We start from the raw sequence: 20154 nt of genomic DNA on the forward strand, positions 1-20154 counted from the left end.
AAAAATACAGCAAAATACTTAAGAATCCCATTGAATCAAAAGTAGACTCAGCTTTTCAAAAACACTAATCCAAAAATGAATTTTGGTATCTATGAAGTAATCGTTTCATCACTTGTTAAAAACTTATAGAAGAATAAAATAATATTCTGCCCTCTACATTTTAAAATCTATGAAGAAAAGATTAACAAAGTCAACACAGTGGAATAAAAAGTATGAGTGGTAAATGGCTCTTGGGCTGGCTTGCTCAAGCCCACTTCCACTTTGTGGAGTATACTTTGGTTTCAGTAAATTTGTGCTTACGTTGCTTCAAAAAAAAAAAAAAGAGTGGTAAATAGTTTCTATAAGGAAAATTGAGGAAGTTCTGATGGCTCTGACAAGAAGAGAAAAATAAGCTATACAGTATCTTTTGAATAAATTAGGAAGAAGTAAATCAAAGTATTTCTACTACTGCATAAAAAGTTACACACAAGTTACTATCTACTTACATCTCTGTACGAAAAGTGAGGCAGACGTAAGAAAAACCTTTGTGACGTGACCAAAAGAGCTGTTAATTTTGAAATAAGATACAAGGGAAAAACGTCACCTCTCTACTTCCCAAATCTCTAACACAGAAAAATGACAAAGGTGTCAATATTTATCTGCCTAGGATGGGGCCTGAACTAGATTTCACATGATCCCTTTCGGCTATATTACTTTGGTCTACAAAGGAAATGTCCAACTCCTTTCAACATGGCGTTTAGAATGAGACCCAACCTGATGTGCACAGATGAAGAAAGAACTTTTATGTTTTGACCTCTCAGACTTCTGATGGTGAACATAAGAGTCCAAAACACAATTAATAGCAGTAGTACAACTGCAGTAAGGAACAAAATAAACATACCTCCTGTTCTTCCATTGCCAATCTGCACAGCAGGTCGAAGACTTCCTTCATTTTTCAATAAATGAGGCAAATGATAATAAATACTTGGCACTTGAAGAGATTTTTTGCTTGTTAACTCCTTTAACAGCTTCAGGGTATTACCTGAAACACAGAAGTATAATTAATACACAAGAATTACCTTACAGAAATTGCTGATTTTATAAAACCAGCAGTAAAAATTAATGAGAACTAGAACTAAAGAATTTTCTTTCCTAGTTTCACGCTCTTGTAAATGAGATCTCCATTTAAGATGAAAAGGACACTTTCAAAGCCAGAGTCTCACAGGTCATGATGTTGATAAAACTGGCTGAAGGAAACCAAAATGGCCAGCTAGAGGACCATAAGAAAGGGGGATGCTGAGGGCTCACCTATATAATGTGTTAAAACTCAAGTTTGCCAAGCAGACTCTAAATATGCTGTCGGTTTATGAAAATGTAATAAATAATAATAAGTACATTGACTATCAATCACTTTCATTTTCTTTCCTTTTTTTTTTTTTTTTTTTTTTTTGAGACAGGGTCTTGCTCTGTAGCCCAGGCTGCTGTCCACTGGCACAATCACGGTTTACTGTCGCCTTGACCTCCCAGGCTCAAGAGATCCTCCCCACCTCAGCCTCCTGAGTACCTGGGACAGCAGGCACATGCTACCACAATGGTTAATTTAAAAAAAAATTTTTTTTTTTTTTTTTTTTTTTTTTTTGTAGAGACTGGAGTCTCACTATGCTGCCAAGGCTGGTCTCAAACTCCTGGTGCAAGCAATCCTCCTATCTTGGCCTCCCAAAGTGCTGGGATTACAGGCATGAGCCACCATGCCCAGCCATTCACTTCTTTATGCATTACATGTTATCAAAATTTCACATGGAAGGAATTTTTTTCTGAAAACTTCAAGTAAAATAATATAAACAGCATGAGCTGGGAATGTCCAGCACAGATCACAACTTTCAGAGTGTTTCATTTATTTTTCTCACTCCTTGGTAGTATAAATAATATTGTTTTAAAATTTCATTAAATTAGAATTTAACCTTAGAAACAAGGAAGTTAGCAGTAGGAATTTGTTACCTCAACTTCATTGAAAATGAGAAGAACCAAAAATTCACAAAAGAAATGCAAGGCCGGGCGCGGTGGCTCAAGCCTGTAATCCCAGCACTTTGGGAGGCCGAGACGGGCGGATCACGAGGTCAGGAGATCGAGACCATCCTGGCTAACCCGGTGAAACCCCGTCTCTACTAAAAAAATACAAAAAAAAAAACTAGCCGGGCGAGGTGGCGGGCGCCTGTAGTCCCAGCTACTCGGGAGGCTGAGGCAGGAGAATGGCGTGAACCCGGGAGGCGGAGCTTGCAGTGAGCAGAGATCCGGCCACTGCACTCCAGCCTGGGCGACAGAGCGAGACTCTGTCTCAAAAAAAAAAAAAAAAAAGAAATGCAAATGACTGTCATATATAAAATTAAAGTTTAATCTCATGAGTGAAGAAACAATTACAAATTATAATATATCTATCAATTTCCACCTATGAAATCAGTAGATTAAATAATAATATTAAATACTGGTGATAACAAGATAAACGTTCCAACTATTCAAAGCAGCATCAAAAACCCTAAAACATTTCTGTCCTATTACTCAGTAATTTCCCTTTGAAGAATTTAGCTTCTATGCATTCAACAAATATTTAGTGATTATCTGTTTTATTCCAGCAAATGTACCATGTGTTCAAAAATCAGTAGTCATCAAAACACAGATCCTATTTCTAAGGAAGTCATAATCCAATGAAAATAACTTAAAGGTTACTAGAAATATGACTGATTTATATACAAATATGTTCACCAGAGTTATAAACTACAGGGGAAAAACCCCCCAGGAAAACCCGTTTGAATAACTGTAGAAAAAATGTTTAATATATTATGGTATATATAGCTGGCATATTCACAGCCACTAAAAATAATATTTTGAAGATTATTTAATGACATAGTTTTAAAATGCTCATAGTATAATTTCAAGAGTGAAAATCAGGTCATCATACACAATAACAACTTTGAAGAAAAATACTCATGGAAAAAATACTAGAAGGAAACAAAAAATGTTAGTAGAAATCACTGGGCATCAGGCTTATGGGTGATTTATGTTTTATCTACACTACTCCATGAGTTTCAACATCAGGGGGACATAACGTGAAGTTTATCAACAGGAGAAGGAGTACGCAACTTTACAAACAAGGGGAGGCAGTGGATCTGGAGATCCAGATGAAGCTAAATGAAAACAGGTGAAGCTAAATGAAAAAGTATGCTAATTTAGAAAGATTATGCAAATTTGGAGGCAATCAATTAGATACATATGTTGATTTAATTATCAGATAAAGAAGAGCGCAGAAAGAGAGATCATTTGACCTCATCTTACTCTGACCAGGATTTCTCAGAGAAGAAACAGGCCAGATACTCCTAAAGTATCCAGTAGGAAACTATGTGTGTTCTTCATTATAAATCAGGTTTAAGAGCACTAATTGCTTCAAATAGCTCAAAGATTTCTCCAGAGTCCATCTGAAGTCCACACATAAGTCATCACAGAAACACGGATACACAAAAAGTTAAACTGTAATCTCATTTTGAGTATGTTTTCAGAAGATGCACGTTCTTCACTACTGCCAGTGAAATTTATTCCACTGCAATTTAACTTTTTTTGTTTCTGAGATGGAGTCTTGTTCTGGAGCGCAGAGCTGGAACGCCGTGGCGTGATCACAGCTCACTGCAACTTCCGCCTCCAGGGTTCAAGTGATTCTCCTGCCTCAGCCTCCCGAGTAGCTGGCACTACAGGCACGCACCACCATGCCCGGCTAATTATTGTATTTTTTGTAGGGATGAGGTTTCACCATGTTGGCCAACCTGGTCTTGAACTCCTGACCACAAAAGATCTGCCCACCTCGGTCTCCCAGAGTGCTGGGATTATAGGCGTGAGCCACCGTGCTCAGACAATTTAACTTAATATGACTCTCTTAAAATCAAATTTAGCAGATAATAAAATTTTATTTTGTAATTTACTAGAAGAGAAAGTTTTATGTGGTAGTTTTTTTCTCTGAAAAGGGTAACAGATGCTGGCTGATAAACTATTCTACATGACTTTCAAAAAAAATATTCCACATGCCCCTTTGAAAATATAATCTTTTTCGGCCGAGTGTGGTGGCTCACGCCTGTAATCCCAACACTTTGGGAGGCCGAGGCAGGCGGATCACGAGGTCAGGAGATCCAGACCATCCTGGCTAACACAGTGAAACCCCATCTCTACTAAAAATACAAAAAAATTAGCCAGGCATGGTGGCGGGCGCCTGTAGTCCCAGTTACTTGGGAGGCTGAGGCAGGAGAATGGCGTGAACCCGGGAGGCGGAGCTTGCAGTGAGCCAAGATCCCTAGATCGCTCCAGTGCACTCCAGCCTGGGCGACAGAATGAGACTCTGTCTCAAAGAAAAAAAACAACAAACAAACAAATAAAAATATATATATATATATTTAATAGAAAAAATACTGTTTGTACCTGAAAACTTATTCAATGCATCCTTACTTCCATTTGTTTCTGCTCCTACACGCTTGAACTGTTGCACAATGGTATTTAATTCAGAAGAGCGCTGTGAGATTCTATGTTCAGCTATTCGAAGACGTTCTTTCAAAGCAAGGAATTCTCGTTGATAAGCAATCAGTTTTTCTAGAAGCAAAACCAAAACAGTTACAGTACATGTCTTAAAACAAACAAACAAAATAATCTAAATGGAACTGTAAAATTACAAAGTTTAAAGTTGAGTTTTTCAGAAGAAAATATTTATTCATTGACACATAACAGAAAAAAAGGGCTCTGACTTGTTATATAACAAAACTTATATGCTCTTATTATTTGTAAGAATGCTCTTAATGCTTATTATTATGCTCTTATTATTTGTAAAAATGTGAGCAGTCTCCAGTACTTCATATAATTAAAGATGGATAAAACAATAAAAGGTTTAGAATAAACACTTTAAAGCATCATACTAACATCGTCCGTCAAAGGGTACAAACAACTATAAATACCGTATTCACATCAACCAGATAGAGAGATGAGGCAGAAACTGATGGTAATATATATAATAGTATAATGAATATAACATATTTTATAGCATAATCATTAATTTCCATAGACCAAACTTTTCCTCTGAACTTCCTAGTCCTCAAAGATTTCCCTAGGCCAGACATCAGTCAAATTCCTGATCTCTAAAAACCCAGTGAGTGGCCAGGCGTGGTGGCTCACACCTGTAATCCCAGCACTCTAGGAGACCAAGGTGGAGGATGGCTTGAGCCCAGGAGTCCAAGACCAGCCTAGGCAATATAGCAAGACCTCATCTCTACAAAACAATAAAAAATTAGCGGCCGGGAGTGGTGGCTCACGCCTGTAATCCCAGCACTTTGGGAGGCCCAGGCAGGCAGATCACAAAGTCAGGAGATCGAGACCAGCCTGGCTAACATGGCGAAACCTCGTCTCTACTAAAAATACAAAAAATTAGCCGGGCGAGGTGGCGGGCACCTGTGGTCCCAGCTACTCAGGAGGCTGAGGCAGGAGAATGGCATGAACCCGGGAGGCGGAGCTTGCAGTGAGCCAAGATCACACCACTGCACTCCAGCCTGGGCGACAGAGCGAGACTCCGTCTCAAAAAGAAAAAAAAAAAAAAAAAATTAGCTAGGCATGGTGGTGTGCGCCTGTAGTCTCAGCTCTCAAGAGGCTGAGGTGGGAGGATTGCTAGAGCCCGAGTGTTGGCAGCTACAGTGAGCTATGATCACACTACTGCACCCCAGCCTGGGCAACAGAGTGAGACCTAGTCTCAAAAAACAATAAAATAAAAATCCACGGAGCTAGATGTGCAATGACCCTTGTTAAAAGTTATTCATTTTAATAATTTAAGAGCATCACAGGTCAAAAAAACCTGGTCTAGGAAATCAAAGTGGGCTTCGATGAGGATAAATGTAGGCACTGACACAATGAGTAGAAATGAAACAGCACAGAGACAAAGCACACAGTAGAAGAGGCTCAAGGACAGAAGTGGACACCAACACCTGAGAGATGGTGGAAGACAAGAGGACATTCATTTACTTGCTTTTGGTACTGAGTAGTAGTGGAAGCTGCGAGAATGTTAGGCACAATGTCCACAACCTCATTAAATGAGGATAAACCGCAAGCGTGCTTCCAACTTCTATAGGAACCCAAAGCTACTATTTTGACACCTAAACAAACCTTTAAAAGGCTTTTTTTTTTTTTTTTTTTTCCTGAGATGAGTCTCTCTCTGTCGCCCAGGCTTGAGTACAGTGGCTTGATCTCGGCTCACTGCTGCAACCTCCACCTCCTGGATTCAAACAATTCTCCCACCTCAGCCTCCCGAGTAGCTGGGATTACAGGTGCATGCCACCACACCCAGGTAATTTCCGTATTTTTAGTAGAGACGGGGTTACACCATGTTGGTCTGGCTGGTCTCGAACTCCTGACCTCAGCTGATCTGCCTGCCTCAGCGTCTGAAAGTACTGGGATTACAGGCGTGAGCCACAACGCCCAGCCAGAAAGTCTGTTTTTAATTTAACATTATAATTTCTGCTTTAATCATGGATAGAAGCAATAAAAACAGACTTATAAAAAATGAATCTGCAGTTTTAGTAACACTCAAGTATACTGTTCCCTGTCCCTTACATAAAGATCCTTACAGTAAACACCTCTTAAGATTCCATAGCAGAAAAAAATATCTCTGGCTTAACTGCCATGCTTCACTGCATGGAATAACAGAAGCATGCATGTCACCGTATTTGCCTTAATTTGCTCGGAAGGAAAGGAGAAGAGGTAGGACGGAGAAGGCTGTGATGGGGAAAGGGCATACAGGGAGCTCCAGGGTGCCAGCTACATTCTATTTCTCGATCTGGGTGGCAGTTTAGTGAAAGTCATTCATGGTTTAGGCATTTTCTGCATGTGTAAATTCACAATATAAGACATGGGAAAGAGATACTATTCCCAAACACAAAACTAGAAACAATTATATTAAACAATTATAAGAAGAGACACATAAGATGTATGTGAAGAAAAGTACAAGCCTTTTACTGAAACCTATAATAGAATCCATAAAACTATCTCTTATTCCTAAATAGGAAGACTCAGTCTTACAAAAAGATTAATTCTACCCCAAGCAAAAGAAATTCAATTGAGAATCTTTTTTTTTTTTTTTGAGACAGAGTCTCGCTCTGTGGCCCAGGCTGGAGTGCAGTGGTGTGATCTCAGCTTACTGCAAGCTCCGCCTCCCGGGTTCACGCCATTCTCCTGCCTCAGCTTCCCGAGTAGCTGGGACTACAGGCGCCCATCACCGTGCCCAGCTAATTTTTTGTATTTTTAGTAGAGACAGGGTTTCACCATGTTAGCCAGGACGGTCTTGATCTTCTGACCTCGTGATCTGCCCACCTCGGCCTCCCAAAGTGCTGGGATTACAGGTGTGAGTCACCGCGCCCGGCCCAATTCAGTATCTTTCAAAATAACAAATTTTTTGAACTTGATGTATAACTCTAATATTTATCTAGAAGAATTAATGTTTTTAAAGGGCCAAGAAAAATCTAGAAGATAATATGGGGGAACTTGCTCTGAGATCAGAATATGTTATATGGTTACAGAAACTAGGAGTGTGTGAACTGCCAGTCCAGGGAGTATGGACAAGGGCAGATCAGTATAAACACAGTGTCCAAACACAGCATGTGTCCAGAACAGATCTTTGAGTTCTTCCCTTTTTTTGTGAACAACATTCGAATCCTACCCTTAAGACTTAAGCAGTGCCTAGATACTGGTTTCTCAACATCATTTGCCACTAAAATAAATTAGAACTCTTTGGAGGCCGGGCGTGGTAGCTCATCCCTATAATCCCAGCACTTTGGGAAGCCATGGCGAGAGGATCACATGAGCCCAGGAGTTTGAGACCACCCTGGGCAACGCAGCGAGACCCCAACTCTATTTTAAAAAATGTTTTTAAGAACTCTTTAGAGAAATAACTAAGATAAACCTAGAATATTCTTCTGCCAGCAAGAAAGTACTATCAAAAGAAAAAAATGACCTAGCCAAAGGGCACAGAAGGGCAGTCAAGAGGCCCCCATTGGCCAAATGGGGAGCAATTTAAGTACCAAAATAAATATTGATGGTAATGGATTATAACCCATTGAATAAAATAAGAATCCATGAGTCTGTTGGGAGGCTGAGGCAGGAGAATGGCGCGAACCCGGGAGGCGGAGCTTGCAGTGAGCTGAGATCGCGCCACTGCACTCCAGCCTGGGTGACAGGTGGAGACTCCGTCTCGACAAAAAATAAAAACAAAAAAAAAAAGAATCCATGAGTCCGTATCAACAATAAATAAATAAAAATGAGTGGATGAGGGGAAAGTGTTTCTTACAGAAGGCCAATTACTAAATGTAGAAGAAATAATGAACTTAGAAAAACCACCACTGTGGGCCAGGCGCGGTGGCTCACACCTGTAATCCCAGCACTTTGGGAGGCCGAGGTGGGCGGATCACCTGAGGTCGGGAGTTCAAGACCAGCCTGACCAACAAGGAGAAATCCCGTCTCTATTAAAAATACAAAATTAGCTGAACGTGGTGACGCATGCCTGTAATCCCAGCTACTTGGGAGGCTGAGGGAGGAGAATCGCTTGAACCTGGGAGGCAGAGGTTGCGGTGAGCCAAGATCACCACTCCAGCCTGGGCAACAAGAGTTTAACTCTGTCTCAAAAAACAAACAAAAACAAAAACACCATTTTGCAACCATCATAGCAATAACTGACTCAGGCAAGCATCAAAAATGCATGCTAAAACTAACCGGTGAAAGTCTGATAAGAAACAGGTATTTATAGCATCTCAAAATACCTCCCCACAAAGTACTCATTACTTTACAAAGAGGGAAATGATAATATCACAGTGGAAAAACCTGACACCACCTTCATCAAGGGGTCAAGGTTAAAGTTGGCAATAATAGGACAGACATCATGTGCCTCGTGAAGTGAACCCCAGAGGATCCCCCTCATTACGTGGAATTCCTGCCAAAAATGCATAATTTGATTCTAATCTCAAGGAAACGTCGGACACATTCAAATTGGGGGATTATGTATAAAACAAATGGTTCCACTTTAAGACACGTCAAGGTCATCAAAGACAAAGGCTGAAGAAATGACCAAGGGTAAGGAGAGACTAAATGCAAAGCACTGTCCTGGACTGGATCCTGGACCAGAAGAAATAAATGCTGTCAAGAACATTACTGGAAAAATAACAGAACACAGACTGCAGAATGGGTATGATTGCGCCAGTGTTAAATTTCCTGAATTTGACACTTGAACTGTGGTAAGGTAAGAGAATGTCCTGGTTCTTAGGAAATAAACATAAAATTATTTAGGTGTAAAGGGGCATGATTTCTGCAATTTACTCTGAAATGGTTCTGAAAAGAAGCAAATATCTGTAGAAAGGAAGAGGATAGAGGCAAAATGTTCACAATAGGTGAAATGTATAGAGAAGTTATTTGTACTACCCTTCATTTCATCATTTTTTTTTAATACAAAGATGATTTAAAGTAAGCAGGAGACTGAATGGCAGATATAGGCTCAGTCTTTCATTAGTTCTTGAGTGGCAGAAAGGGATAGGAGTCTGAGGGCAGTCTCCATTTCCACATGCATTTTCTTGTTATGTTTTGAAATCACCCTCTCAGAGGCCAGCTTCACCAAGTAGGCAGAATAAGCAGTCCCAGTAGAGAAATGCCCCACCCCTAATTCTAAAATGTTTCCCTGCTTTGAGGGGAACTGTCCATGCTTTTGGAAAGTTAGCTTAGAAAAAGTCCCTGGCGGCCCATGGGCTATTGGATAATATCACAGATATTTAGTTTCTAGCCCGGATGCTATTGCTGTTCTTAGTCCAAGGCCCACAGCTATGAAAAGGCTCCAGAGGGGCCATTTTTGATCTCTCTCACATCCATCCTTTGTTTCTGACTCCATTCTGCCAAATTGAAAGAGTTCTCCACAACAACAGGGCACCGTCATATTCCATCTAAAAAGCCAACTCAGTTTTCTAGAACTTTCTAGAATTTTCCCTAGAATTTTCTCCATTTATATTTCCCATAATACTACACAGCTTTCTTGAGGAAGAGAGCTGTTTATCTGCTTCCAGCTTTCAGTTCACTTTAACATAACAGATGAAAAAATTCCTCCAAATTAATACATTTGATAATTTCCTATTGTCAACATTAGTAACAAAATTCTTATTTTTGCTTTTCTTTGAATCATTTCAATCGGTTTGTAGGGAGGGTTATGGCGGGAAACTGAGGGAACTCTCATACTACCATCTTACTGGGAAGTGCCAGGTTTTGTTTGTTGTTTTGTTTTTACTGTAGACAAAATCTAACTTTTTTAATTGTAGAAAATTATATGTCCAGCCTAGGCAATGAAAGTACATATTATGTTTTGTACAAATCATGTTTTGTGAACCCAAGATTCTAAAACAAAATTTCCAGAGAAACCACTTTGATTCTTCAACTCAAATATTTAGGTCAGTTTTCCAGTGAAAAGGGTAACTTTGGGCTTTCAAAGACTTACTAGGCTAAACCGTATAAAATTGCTGATATTTGATCCTTTTTGGCAAAAATGGTAATTTCATATGAAATCGTTCAACAGTATAAATGAATGATTAACACAAACCAAAAGCACCAAGAAGTCACATCTAATGTGTGGTGAATAAAAACAGACCAGAGAACTTTATTTTTAAAAGAATAGTAACTTCTTATCAGCAAGATGTACAAGATACTACTAGATTCAGAGCTAACATTAAAAACTGGCTTTTTGTATTGAAATAAAAACTACCAAAAGTTAAACCCACTCTTTATTTCTTAAATTAAAACATTTTAATATTTACTAGATAATAAAATTCTGGCACTGAAAAAAACGTTGAGAAGTCCTCTGGGCCGGGCACGGTGGCTCACACCTGAAATCCCAGTGCTTTGGGAGGCCAGGGCAGGAGGAATGCTTGAACCCAAAAGTTTGAGACCAGCCTGGGCAAAATAGGGAGACATTGTCTCTACAACAAATATTTAAAAATTAGCCAGTGTGCTACTGCATGCTTGTAGCCCCAGCTACTCAGGAGGCTGAAGTGGGAGGATCCCTTGAACCCAGGGGTTTGAGGCTGCAGTGAGTGGCAAATGTACCATTGTACTCCAGTCTGGGTGACAGAGCAAGACCCTGTCTCTTAAAAAAAAAAAAAAAAAAAAAAAAAAAAAAAAAAAAAAAAGTAGTCATTGGTTCAACTTCAGTACCACATTGAACTGATACAATTCTTTCCACAGATAAAATTTTTTTAAAGATGAATGAGGAACGTTTTTAATAAGATTCCAAAATTTAACAATCTTTACTTCTCAGGAAGCCGCTGCCTTTGAAAAAAGTTTTATTTCACTTTTTAAAGATTTCACATGCATCACTCTTACACAACCATTTTAAATTAGAAAGAAGATGGCCTAGATGAAATTGCAGAAAATTTCCCACTTATAAACCTCTTAAGCATAAAGGAAAAAAAATAAAAGAACTGGATTCAGAGGGTGGTTTAGGAGAACTAATGCCATAAAAAGCCAAAAGGCACAGTGAACAGGAGTCCAAATGAAATAGGCTGAAAGAACAGAACTTGAACAGACAATTCTAAGTAGAATGGATGGCCAAAACTTACAAACGAGACCAAGTATCTTACTGTTTCCTGAATTTATCATGCATAAGAACCACCTAAAAGTAAAAGGGCTCATTAAAACGCAGAGTTCTGGACTTCACTTCCAGGGATCCTGATTCCATAGGTCTGAGGTGGGGCCTGAGAATGTTTTGTTTTGTTTTGTTTTGTTTTGTTTGAGACGGAGTCTGGCTCTGTCGCCCAGGCTGGAGTGCAGCGGTGAGATCTCAGCTCACTGCAAGCACCACCTCCTGGGTTCACACCATCCTCCTGCCTCAGCCTCCCGAGTAGCTGGGACTACAGGCGCCCGCCACCACGCCTGGCTAATTTTTTGTATTTTTAGTAGAGATGGGGTTTCATCGTGTTAGCCAGGATGGTCTCGATCTCCTGACCTCGAGATCTGCCCGCCTCGGCCTCCCAAAGCACTGGGATTACAGGTGTGAGCCACCACGCCCGGCCTAAGCTCGCAGGTGATGCTGATGTACCAGTCCCAGGTCCATGAGCTGTGAAGCCCAGAGGCAGCCAGCGTCATCCTCAGGGTAGTTCTAGACTCGAGCAGCCTAGAAGTTTATGTAGTTCTAGTGTACCAGTTCCTTCTCCTCTCCTTTCCTCTGGCCCATGGGTTAAGGGTTCCAGGGACAGGGGGCGCTCATTAAAATGTTTAGGGCCATAATCCTGAAGATTAACTTGGGGCAGAAAGGGGTTTCCAAGTATCCAGTGAACACCAGTTTCAAAGGTCTCTTACGTGGCATTGTCAAGATTATTCTGGTTTTGGAGTACTCCAGTCAGGATCCAACACGTATGCATGGATTCTGAAAATAGCTGCACCCTTCTAAATTCAAAAGGGAAAATGGGGCTCATAGATATACAGGATCATACACTTTAATTAAAATAATGTATATAATTCATTTATTCCCTTACAAGATGTTTTCAGTATACTTACAAATCAGTGACTAGTGAATACCAAATGGGCTATGGTTGAAATATTTTCTGGAATGCAACCACTATTTCTCTAAGCTGTCGGCTAAGTAATATAATCATTAACAATGTCATTCAAAACAAACTTCCAGGTAGAGGTTTAATAAGTTAAAATCTATCCCCTAACCTAATAAACATAACAATTTAAGACAAACAAATGATGCTGCAAGTACCTATAACACACTTTGTTTTTTTTGTTTTTTTTTTTTTTTTTTTTTTAGAGACAGAGTCTCGCTCTGTCACCCAGGCTGGAGTGCAGTGGTGCGATCTCGGCTCACTGCAACCTCCGCTTCCCAGGTTCAAGCGATTCTCATGCCTTAGCCTCCCAAAGAACTGGGATTACAGGTGCACATTGACACACTCGGCTAAGTTTCTGTATTTTAGTAGAGATGGGGTTTCACCATGTTGCCCAGGCTGGTCCTGAACTCCTGACCTCAAGTGATCTGCCCGCCTCGGCCTCCCAAATCTAAATAGATGTAATAATTTTCCTTGATTTCCCTTGGGAAAGGGCAATCTCTTTTTTAGTAAGTTCATCATAAAGTCCCAAATTCCCTTATCATAATAAAATGAGGAACTATAAAAATTCATACCTCATGATAACATTCATTAGAGTACACTTAGTTATATGTTTATAACAGCTCTTCACTTCTAAATAGATTAACAATGACTGTATTCAACCTTTTTAAGATTCAACAACCACAAGGAGCTTGGAATAAAAATTATAAGATGGTTATAAACTATTTTCCTTAAGTACTTTAAAGTTACTGGGAGACACTTCTTCATAGAGGTATATTTCATTCTAAAAGCAAAATTAAAAATATTTTGTATTCTGAAAGCTATAATGCCCTGTATTTTCCTAGGAAGAATTTCCAAGACACAGCATTAGAATTCTAATGTAGTTCCACATTAGAACTACAAAGATATCTACACAGTCATCTAATGTAGAACTATATAGATAGTTATAACTGTTATAAACATATAGCTAAGTGTACTATGTAGATAGTTCTACAGTAGAACTATCTTTAACTAAAAAGCAGGGTACTGATAATTAATCAGTCACACACTATGGAGTAGCTCTGTTAACAAGCGTGTCCTCTTACTGCATGTCCCTAGCTAGCTCTGGTTATTCCTTGTATGACCTATTTCATGCTTTCTCCTTCTTCCCTCTTCTCACTTTCCTCTTGTTCATTCATTTCCACCTTCCCCCTCCTAATATTCTTCTGCAAAGTCCTTTTCAAATTCTTCTGTGTTTCTTCTCTGGACTTTTCATTTTCAATCAAACTTTACCGCTCTCACCTCTTTCTTTTCATGTTATTCACGCTCCCCCCGCCCAACCCACAATAGCCCTGCCTCCTTTTTCTTTGTTTCAAATTACTGAGGACTTTTTTTCTCCAAGTGAACGGTTTAAACAGTCCGCTCGCTTGCCCTGCAGGCCCAGACCAAAATCACATTGATACCATTTCCTATACCAGCTAGTGCTTCTAGGCTGCGGCACTCCCACTTTAACTGTGGGAACTTGACAGACCCACCCTGTGGTCTTGTGAAAGGGGCCTAGTGAACCAGAAGATGCCTCAGACTGAAAAAGAAAAAAACAAACGAATCTGCCTCACTACAGGTGAGGCAGCAGTGAGAATGTGAGCTACAGCCTACTCCACCCTTGTCTGACTCTTCCAATAGTCCACTGATGATGAGACAGGTGAGGATATAGGTTATCAAGACTTTATCTTCCCATCCCATCTCACTCCTCCTTAACCCCCAGTATGTCGCCAAGGTCCACTGCACCCACATTTAGCTATAGTTTCTTTTTTGAAATCTTCTATGTTTAAGGACTGAAATTTCATGGCTTTTAGTCTTTCTTAGAAACCTGCCACAGGATAAAGGGAACATTTGGGCTTTTTTTTAAACAAAAAAAATGAATATAACTCATTCTGTCTAGCAATGACCGTATGTGTCCCTCAGACTGTTTTATAAATCTAAGACACAGTGGCGAGCGGACTCTGCAGTGAGCCCAGTGACCCTCGTCCTCCTGGTATTCACAGACTTCCATGACCTCTGCCCCTTGAGTGCAGGCAGGAACAATGACTTGCTTCTAATGAACAGAAAATGGCAACAGTGATAGATGTCACTTCCGGGATTAGGTTATATTATATAGGACTCCATCTTATATAACATCTATAGTGTGTAGTATAATATATGGTGTCTACAGACTTCCTAGCTGGCTTTGAAAAAGTAAACAACTGAACTGAAAAGCCCATGTCACAAAGGACTTAGAGCCGCTTCCCAGAAAAGAGCCAGCAACAAGCCTGGGCCCTCAGTCCTACAGCCACAAGGAAATGGCTTCCGCCAACAGTCTGGATAAGCTTGGGAGCATATTCTTTCCAAGTCAGGTCTCAAGATGATACTGTAGTCCAGCTGACACCTCAACGCATCCTTCTGAGAGCCCAGGTAGAGGGCTCAGCTAAGCCAGGCCCAGTTTCCCAGACCAGAGAAAACGAGAGATAATAACTGTATGTCATTTTAAACCACTAAACTTGTGGTAATTTATTATGCATAAATAGTTAACTAATACAGATATAGGAGATCAGTGAGCCTATTTTTTCTGTATCTTAAACCTTTTTGCTATTTCATTGTTCTAAGAAGTATTTTACAATTTTACAATTACTCATCAATCATTCCTAATCATGCTAAAAAAAAAACTAAATGAAATGGAAGAATGATAGAATCACCTGGAGGATGGTACACAGTGACGTAAATCACCCCTATTATATTATCTTTTAGTTTTCTTATTGTGTTGCTAAGACTATTGGCATCATCTTTCAGGATGGTATAAAAGAAGTTCAAAAACACTACTTTGTAGTCTTCTGTAACCTTTGCTGAAAACAACTGAGAATCTAGGATTTTTCCTTTTTGTACCCAAAATGGCAAAAAGAAGAAAAGTCACAGCAAAGACATCTCACAACTGTAGGACAAATCAGAAAATGAATGTAGAAAGACAGGTAGTATCACCACAGACTCTAATGATGTTGGTGAAACTGATCATAAAAGCAAAATCTCAGACTATGAGTCTTCAGATGACAATATCTTTGAAGAACCTTCTCTAGTTCAAGATGAGACTTCCAGTTCCAGACCAAGATGGAATAGACACACTTCTCTCTATGCATCCTGCTAAACACAATTATAAACCCAGATAGTATAAAGAAGAAGGCTGGACACCATAGCTCACATCCATAATCCCAACACGTTGCAGGCTGAAGCGGGTGGATTACTTGAGCTCAGGAGTTCAAGACCAGCCTCAGCACTATGGGGAAACCCTGTCTCTACAAAAAATACAAAAATTAGCCAGGTGTGGTGGCAGGCGCCTGCAGTCCAAGCTACTCGGGAAGCTGAGGTGGGAGGATGGCTTGAGCATAGGAGGCAGAGGTTGCAATGAACTGAGTTTGTGCTGGTGCACTCTAGCCTGGGCAACATAGTGAGACCCTGTTTCAACAACCACCACAAAAAATTAAAAAGAAGACGACTCTGGAAGGTGGAAAGCAGAAGGCGGAAAGGGCAGAGTCACTAGGACCCAGGAAACAACACAGCAGTGACTTCTGAGTTTTCTTACTGCCCCATATATCCTAGAATGGGAACTAGAAACGTCAGCAACCTGAAAACACCAACAGGAGCACACACACACACACAAAGGACTAAGAAAAGCCTGCTAACTCTATGCAAAGGACTCAATAAGGGGCAACCTAGCAGGACAGAAAACGTCAGACAATCACCACTTACTCCAGCCATACACCATGAAAACACATGGTCCCCTCCCCACCCTATCAGCAATGGCCAGGTTAAAAGGCCCCCTCACACCCATAATATGTGGATGAGGTCAGGAAAGACTGAGGGAGGGAGCTGGGACTTTCACTACCCTCCACCAGTAATGAACCTCCCAGTGAGGTATCAGTGGAGGCCACAGGGGAAGCAGTAGCAGCACCCCTTCTCCCCTCTTAGCAAGGGTGGCATCAGCACAGGCCTTATGGGAAACTGACCTCCCAACCCTGCACAGTTGGAAGGAGGAATCCCTCCCTGCTGGGTACTGATGGATGCTTTGGACTTTCATCCCATTCCCACCAGCATAATGAGGTGGCACAGCCCCGTACCCTCCCAAAATGATGTCAGAAAAGGCCAGCTATGACAGACAATGTAAATAAAAGCCAGTCTTATAACAAACACCCAAAATGCCTTGAACACAAATGAAAATCACTCATAATATTAAGAACCAGGAAAATCTCAACATCAGTGAGAACAAACTATCAACAGATGCTAACACCAAGATGACACAGATGTTGAAATCACCTACTAAGGATTTTAAAGCAGCCATCATAAAAATGCTTCAATGGGTACATTAAACAAATTTTTAAAAACTGAAACTCTCGATCTCCTGACAGCTACTCGGGAGGCTGAGGCAGGAGAATGGCATGAACCCGGGAGGCGGAGCTTGCAGTGAGCTGAGATCCGGCCACTGCGCTTCCAGCCTGGGCGACAAAGCGAGACTCTGTCTCAACAACAACAACAAAAAAACTGAAACCCTAAGCAAAGAAATGGAAAATATAAATAAACAATAGAAGTTTTTATAAATAAAAAATAAACAAAATAAACAAATAGAATATAAAATATAATAATTGAAACAAAAAAAACTTAATGGGTGAGCTCAAGAGCAGATGGAGAGAATCAGTGACCCTGAAGAAAGACAACAGCAATCACCCAACCTAGGCAGAAGAGAGAAAACAGACTAAGGAAAAAATTAACAGAGCCTCAGGAATCTTTGAAACTGTAACAAAAGATCTGAGATCTAACACTGCTATCATCAGCATCACAGAAGGGATGGAGAAAGAGGGTGGGGTGGGAAAAGCACAGTCATGCCGCATATACGTCCAGGGGTCCTGTAAGATTATAATGGAGGCTGGGCGCAGTGGCTCACACCTGTAATCCCAGCACTTTGGAAGGTGGAGGCAGGAGGATCGCTTGACGCCAGAAGTTCAAGACCAGCCCGAGCAACACAGTGAAACCCCATCTCTATAAAAAATATGAAAATTAGCTGGGTAAATGTAGTCCCAGCTACTAAGGAGCTGAGGCGGGAGGATCACTGGAGCCTAGGAGACTGATGGTTAAAGTGAGCCATGCTCACACTACTGCACTCCAGCCTGGACATCAGAGCAAGCCCTGTCTCAAAAAAAAAAAAAAAGATTATAATGGAGCTGAAAAATTCCTATCGCCCAGTGACACTGTAGCCATTGTAATGGGATAACACAATGCATGACTCACATGGATGTGGTGATGTTGGTGTAAATAAACCTACTGCACTCCCAGTCATATAACAGTCTAGCACATACGATTATGTATAGTACATACTTGATAATGACAATAAACTGTTACTGGGTTTTGTATTTACTATACTATACTTTACTATACTTTTCATTGTTCTTTTAGAGTATACTTCTTCTACTCATAGGAAAAAAAGCTACCTGGAAAACAGCCTCAGACAGGTCCTTCAGGAGGTATCCTAGGAGGCACTGTTCTCATAGGAGATGACAGCTTCATGTGTGTTACCGCCCCTGAAGGCCTTCCAGTGGGACAAGATGTGGAGGTGGAAGACAGGGAGACTGATGATCCTGATCCTCTGTAGGCCTAGGCTAATGTGTATGTCTCTTCATTTTTAACAACAAAGTTTAAAAAGTAAAAAAAAAAAAAAAAAATTTTAAATAGAAAAAGCTTATAGAATACGAATATAAAAAATAAAATATTTTATGCGGTTATACAATGTTTGTGTTTTAAGCTTAGTATTATTACAAAGGAGTCAGCTAAAAATTTTTAAGTTAAAAAGTTACAATAAGCTAAGATTAATCAATTATTAATATTTTTTGAGACAGGGTCTCGTTTGGTCACCTGGGCTAGAGTGCAGTGGCCCAATCAAGGCTGACTACAGCCTCAACCTTCTTGGCTCAAGTGATCCTCTCACCTCAGCCTCCAGAGTAGCTGGAAGTACAGGTACGTGCCACTATGCTCAGCTAATTTTTGTGCTTTTTGTAGAGACAGGGTCTCACTCTATTGCCCAGGCTGGTCTTGAACTCCTGAGCTCAAGTGATCCTCGCACCTCAGCCTCCCAAAGTGCTAGGATTCCACGTGTGAGCCACTACCCCCAGCCAGGTTAATTTATTTTTGAAGAAAGAATAATATTTTTATAAACTGAGTGTATCCTTAGTTATTTGTGAAGGCTACAGCAGTCTACAGGAGTGTACAGGAATGTCTTAGACCTTCACATTCATTCCCTACTGACTCACTGATAACCAGAGCAACTTCTACTCCGGCAAGCTCCATTCATGGTGAGTGCCCTCTACGGGTGTACTGTTTCACCTTTTACACTGTATTTTCACTTGATCTTTTCTATGTTTAAATATATTTAGATACACAAATACTTACCATTGTGTGGTAATTGCCTACGGAATTCAGTACAGTAACATGCTATACAGGTTTGTAGGCTAGGAGCAGGACATAGGTGTGTAGTGGGCTGTACCATCCAGGTTTGTGTAAGTAGACCCCATGATGTTCACACAACAAAACCACCTCATGGTGCGTTTCTCGGAACACATCCCCATCATTAAGTGATATGTGACTGTACTTGGAGAAATAATAGCTAGAATTTCCCAAATTTGGTAAAAGACATAAACCGACATAAAGATTCAAGAAGCTGAGCAAAACCCACAGGATAAACCCAAAGAAACCCATGAAAAGAAACACCACAACTGAACTTTAGAGAACTAGAGACAAGGCTGGGCGCAGTGGCTCAAGCCTGTAATCCCAGCACTTTGGGAGGCCGAGATGGGCGGATCACGAGGTCAGGAGATCGAGACCATCCTGGCTAACACGGTGAAACCCTGTCTCTACTAAAAATACAAAAAATTAGCCGGGCGAGGTGGCGGGCGCCTGTAGTCCCAGCTACTCAGGAGGCTGAGGCAGGAGAATGGCGTGAACCTGGGAGGCGGAGCTTGCAGTGAGCTGAGATCACGCCACTGCACTCCAGCCTGGGTGACAGAGCGAGACTCCGTCTCAAAAAAAAAAAAAAGAAAACTAGAGACAAAGACAAAGAAGAAATCTTGAAATCAACCAGAGGGAAAACACATATGACGTACTGGAGAAAAGATTTTGAATTACAGCAAATTTCTCATCAGAAACCATGGAGGCCAGAAGGAAATGGCACATTTTTTAAGCACTAAAAGAAAATAACTGTCAACCTCAAATTCCATCTATGGCAAAATTATCCATAAGGAATAAAGGAAAAATCAAGATATTCTTATAAAAAAGAAAACTGATGGAATTTGCCATCAGCAAACCTATCTGAAAAGAATGGCTAAAGGAAGTTCTTAAAAAAGAAAGGAGATGATAAAGGAAGGAATCTTGCAGCATCAAAAAGGAAGAACTGAAAAAGAGAAAAAAATGCAAGGAGACATTCCTTTACTCCTTGAGTTTTCTAAATTATGTTTGATGGTTGAGGCAAAAAGCATAACATTGT

General features: G+C 40.4%; 1 protein-coding gene across 2 annotated transcripts in view; it reads right to left on the reverse strand.

The window, feature by feature from the left end:
* The window catches only part of MGAT4A (alpha-1,3-mannosyl-glycoprotein 4-beta-N-acetylglucosaminyltransferase A), a 128687-nt gene that overhangs the window by 70376 nt on the left and 38157 nt on the right, over nt 1–20154 (reverse strand). For both annotated transcript variants that reach the window (XM_008008113.3, XM_008008114.3), the window contains exons 3-4: nt 4438–4605; nt 881–1021 (exon numbers count right to left, since the gene is read on the reverse strand). In XM_008008113.3, the coding sequence (XP_008006304.1) occupies nt 881–1021; nt 4438–4605 (309 nt within the window). The remainder of the gene's footprint in view (nt 1–880; nt 1022–4437; nt 4606–20154) is intronic.

Source organism: Chlorocebus sabaeus, chromosome 14 (assembly GCF_047675955.1).
Source record: "Chlorocebus sabaeus isolate Y175 chromosome 14, mChlSab1.0.hap1, whole genome shotgun sequence".
NCBI lineage: Eukaryota > Metazoa > Chordata > Mammalia > Primates > Cercopithecidae > Chlorocebus > Chlorocebus sabaeus.